This window comes from Amphiura filiformis, chromosome 1 (genome assembly GCF_039555335.1).
Source record: "Amphiura filiformis chromosome 1, Afil_fr2py, whole genome shotgun sequence".
Classification (NCBI taxonomy): domain Eukaryota; kingdom Metazoa; phylum Echinodermata; class Ophiuroidea; order Amphilepidida; family Amphiuridae; genus Amphiura; species Amphiura filiformis.
In genome coordinates this window covers 78,327,188-78,332,200 of record NC_092628.1, presented here as the reverse complement: position 1 = coordinate 78,332,200, position 5,013 = coordinate 78,327,188, and the positions used below count along the sequence as shown (strand labels likewise).

General features: G+C 35.0%; 1 protein-coding gene across 1 annotated transcript; it reads left to right on the top strand.

Moving 5' to 3' along the window:
- The first annotated feature begins 2,071 nt into the window (after positions 1-2,071).
- LOC140153882 (echinoidin-like) lies at positions 2,072-4,652 on the top strand. Its single transcript, XM_072176664.1, has one exon. It carries the CDS (start codon positions 2,101-2,103, stop codon positions 2,620-2,622), a length of 522 nt encoding a protein of 173 aa, XP_072032765.1. The 5' UTR covers positions 2,072-2,100; the 3' UTR covers positions 2,623-4,652.
- Positions 4,653-5,013: the final 361 nt, after the last annotated feature.

Genomic DNA, 5,013 nt, shown 5'->3' with positions numbered 1-5,013 from the left:
CTGTATCATCACAAAAGCCGTGGGAGGAAGACTGAATAGCTTGATTTCACATCCAACTGATTGTCTTTGAAATTACTTACACTGTGATGTATACAATAAACGCTAATTGATTTAAAATCTATGTTTGTTAAATTATTCAGATGCTTGTTTTAAATAAACTGTTGATATAGAAATTCTAATTATCGATCTGATTCATTTCTAACATGAAATTGCTCCACACTTTCAATGCTAAACTAAAACAACGTGAGACAGGAAGCAACTTCATCTTTGCTACCACTGCATCTCTATAGTCCGGCTGCAAGTATTGTTTTTCCAAGGGGTAGATAGTTTTACCAGTTTAAGCACCAACTGACGTTTCATCTGTCTAGACCAATCAGATTTCTTTTGAAAATGCGCCAACTTTCATATACTGGTATCAATCTTTGTCAATTTAGAGTGTTTGGTAGCAAATTTTAGAGTGTTTGGTAGCAAATTGAGTATCCGATTGGAGCTAACAAGATTCTACACACGACCTTATCAATTTTATTGTCATAACAAGATTTGGTTTTGATGTAGGACGGGTTACATAAGTGCGGACTTTCTTTATTTGAGGTGTTTATGAATCATAAAGAACGTCTAGCCTCTCAATTCTATATACTATTCTAAGTTCATTATGATATTTATTATAATCGGTCCACTGCTAGGGCGAAGATACCTGATTTTACTCTACTGTTATTTTAAAAGTGTTGACAAAATATTTTGTAAAGATTTCTTGCTAACAAATATTTTACAATAACATGGCAACATTTTCAAAATTAGTTTTTTTCCATATAAAACGTTTCATTATCTTTAAATCATAACTTGACATTTTAAAATGTTTTTCAATTGTTTTGTTCAAAAGCAATGTCACGTTTATAGACCGATAACACGTTTAAAACGTCTTAAAAACATTGTTATATTTGTTGGTCCGTAAATCCGAGCGGTGGATTCGAAAATTTGTATACAGGGGTGTGCCACGCATACTTTCGGATGCTGACTTTCTCTATACCTACTTAAAGCTGTTTATACAAGGCACCAGTATCAAAAAAGCACCAAAATGTGCCCAACTTGGGCGCTTTTAAGGGACTTCTGCCCAAATGCGAACAAATGGGCAAATCTGTCTTCACTAAAAACCCGGGCTAAAAACCCACCCATTACACCAAAATAGCTGAAAAGTACCCCAAAAACTGTGGCACTTCCCCGTTTAATCAGGAAGAACCCTAAATTGTCTTGGAAAGGGCAACAACAAATTGCGTCAAAGAACGCCGACGCAATATTTGAACTTCTTGCCGTGGTAAATGTTTTATAAGACAGCTACCTTCAACTAAATTTATATTTATAAATACGTATTTATATAATGCACGTGACCCATGGGCGCGACATGTCAAGACCAGCAAGCATGACCAAATCCTCATGCCATTGACATTGGATAGGAACTATTTTAGATAAATATCATAAAATATTACAATTAATGATTGAATTGCAAAATTATTACGCATGATTCCGAATAATATGTTATCAAAACATTTTGAAAGTATTTGCCGACGGAAAAAATATTTATCGACGGAAACGTTCACAATAATATCACAAAGTTAAACAAAATAGACAATTTGGTTACACATTCTATAGTGTTGTTTACCGACTTTGCATTCAAATGTATACAGGAAGACTGAAAGCTGTGTCGAAGGTTACTTCCAATCATATCTACAAGCTGTTATGGCAGCGCGGAGGTGGTCACGTGCGTATTGAGAAATACGTATTTATAAATATAGTCGAAGCATACTGTTAGATGCGCATTTATATTGAACATAATGTATTCCATGGGCGCAAAAGGAGGGTTGACCTTTTTAGCAGGTGTTTTATTTTATCATCCGCTAATAATTAATGGTGTCTGCAATTACAAAAGTTATGATGAATGAATCAAGATAATTTATTTATCTTGTTTAAATTTTAATGTTGTTTTCTATTCATTGTACTTATCGACCTATAACACTTCATTTATTATGTTTATGACATGAATGTTGTTTTCTATATTTGAATGCTCGACTGAAACATTAGGAAGAAAGTGACTTCATTACCACCATGCATCACCGCCAATCTTATACGTCGTTTCTCCTCCTAATATCAATTGTAATCGCCTTTTTCCAAACATCCTATTGTACGGCATGCTGCAAATCGCCTTGGATCGGATTTCAAAGACATTGTTATATGTTTCAAACCGATACGTTAAAATTTCAAAACGCTGAAGACCAATGCCGGAGTGTTTCTACATCAGCTCGACACGCACATCTAGCGTCTATTACCAGTGAAAATGAAAACATCTTCATTTTAGAGACTTTCAGAGAAATTTGGCCTGAATGGGTGAATGAAACGAGACCAAGCATTTGGATTGGTTACCATGATAGATACACGGAGGGACAGTTTCAGTGGACGGATATTGGAAGAAAACAATACACAAACTGGAATCCCGAGGAACCAAATGATTTTCGCGGGAAAGAGGACTGTTCAGCTATGTGGGTCGACAACAATGACAACGGAAGATGGAATGATTTGAGGTGTAACAACATTAACCGATTTGTTTGTAAAATACCGCAACATGTTTGAAATTACATTATTTGAAGAGTCTGTCTTAGCCGATATTTTTGTGGAACATAGACTGTATACAAATTGGTGAAACCAGAGAAACTTATCACAGCATGCGGATGTTATTGGGTCAATGTGCAAAACCTTTGCTCGAATGCCTCATCGCATAATAAATGTGCCTTATTATTATAATTATGAAAAGGGTGAAAATCATTAGGACTTAATAATAGCACAGGACTAATGACTATCTGGTCAGTTCAATCATTCTGATATTTTATAAGTTATTTTACACCAAGAATGTTATATAGCAGTACCAGTCCGACTGTACCCAGACCAAGCAGAAATGTATTTTGATACGATTTTGACCAATAATTCGGTCAATTTGGTTAGGCGATCTTCACTCTCATGTATTGGTTATGGTTTTGTCTTGATGTTTCGGGAAAACAGATAAATTCATTGCGCACGTTCATGCATAATTACAATTTATCACACAATTCTGAGATGTTGGCGAAGGTTAAAGCCATATTGTATCATTTCCATAACAAATAGAATTGTATTTCTAACGAAATGTTAGTTTTCTTTTCACTACCAATTATGTCCCCCTCAATTCTGATCTGAACAGATGAGGCAATTATATAGCTCAAAAGGCAAAACATATCGCCAATGCGTGACAGAAATCGGTCCTTTTGATGTTTTATGACCTTCCCGCACACCATGTACATACAGTGTTATGAACATCGCGTACGCATTCGGCGAATACTTCGATCGTAATAATTAAAATACGTACTCCGTCGTTTTATTCAAAATCTCAAAAGCCTTGATTTTTGCAGTGTATGTTAGTTACTAAAATACGTTACAGTCGTGTAAAATTCAGAAAATTCGGAATAAAATTGAAAACCATTGAGGGCGTCATCCTTAGCAAATGTTGCAACATGGCTTTAAAGCCTTCACTTGAAAAAAAGATGGGGAAGTGAGAGTCTAACTGACCAGTTGTAGTCCTACTATAAGGAATATTGGGTTGATAAGGGGGAAATCAGTATTTACACCTTACTCATGCCGATCATAATCATGTTACTCTCTGACCAGTGTCCTGGTAACGATGATTTTCAATGTGTGGCTTTAAGTGAAATAACTGGAACTATTAAAATAAAATAAAATAAAATAAAATAAAATAAAATAAAATAAAATAAAATAAAATATAATAAAATAACACACATTTATTAAGACTTTTAAAAGACACGTCTTAAAAGACATGGTAAATGTGAAGGAGTTTTGTTCTCATCTTCTTTGCAGTTATTTTATGATCAACAAACGTTTCAAGTTTGACTTACATCAACTTCAACAAGGATTATTTGGATTCAAAAGATATTGCGTCAAAGAACGTCGTTTGCAACATTATGAACATTTGAAGTTCTTGGTGTGGCAGCAATTATTCTAGACAAATGTCTAATACATATAACTGTAACCATGGTAACATCATAAAAGCCGTAGGAGGAAGACTGAATTGCAGATGGTTGGTTTCACATCCAATTGATTGTCTTTGAAATTGCGTACACTGTGATGAATACAATAAACGCTAATTTATTTGCACTCTATATTAATGTTTATTAATTTATTCAGATGCTTGTTTTATATACACTACTGATATAGACATTCTACTTATCGATCTGATTCATTTCTAACATGAAATTGCTCCACACTTTCAATGCTAAATTAACTAAAACGTGCGACAGGAAGTAACTTCATCTTTGCTACCACTGCATCTCCATAGTCCGGCTGCAAGTATTGTTTTTCTAAGGTTTAGATGGTTCTACACATGTATATGGGTGGTACTAAAATGAGCCTGATTCTGCTGGGTGTAAAATTAAAGGCCCATTCAGTGATTTGCTCATCCAGACAATCGTAAAAATGATCAAAATTCAGATTTTGGTACCTTTGTCATTGTCATAGATGTGCTAAAATAGCCTGCTAGCGGTTCAGCCAAAACGACAAAATAAGACATTTTACATGAATCTGTAGTTTATACTGACAGTATATTATAAGTTAGCTACATGTATGGGGCTTCAACTGTGTCAATATTGCTGTTTTCTTCGTTTTTTGCCAAATGTTACATTTCAAAAATACCAAATGACAATTTGAATGACTTATCCTCCCCTTTTAAGCAATTTATAAACAATATAAATTTTTTACACTTGCGTTGGAATCACTGAATGGGTCTTTAAACGATTCGAGATGATTTCTTAGGTAAAGGTGTATTTTAGGGACGAAATCAAAACTCGACCGGCGGTCAACCGCCGGTTGTGGGCGGTTCCGTCCTGTTGCTATTGTTCTAAACAATAGAAACCGGACGGAACCGCCCGGAACCGGCGGTTGACCGCCGGTCGAGTTTTGATTTCGTTCTAATAGAACTAA

Excerpts from the sequence above, each read along its gene's own strand:
- LOC140153882 (XM_072176664.1), top strand. The coding sequence starts at position 2,101 with ATGCATCACCGCCAATCTTATACGTCGTTTCTCCTCCTAATATCAATT.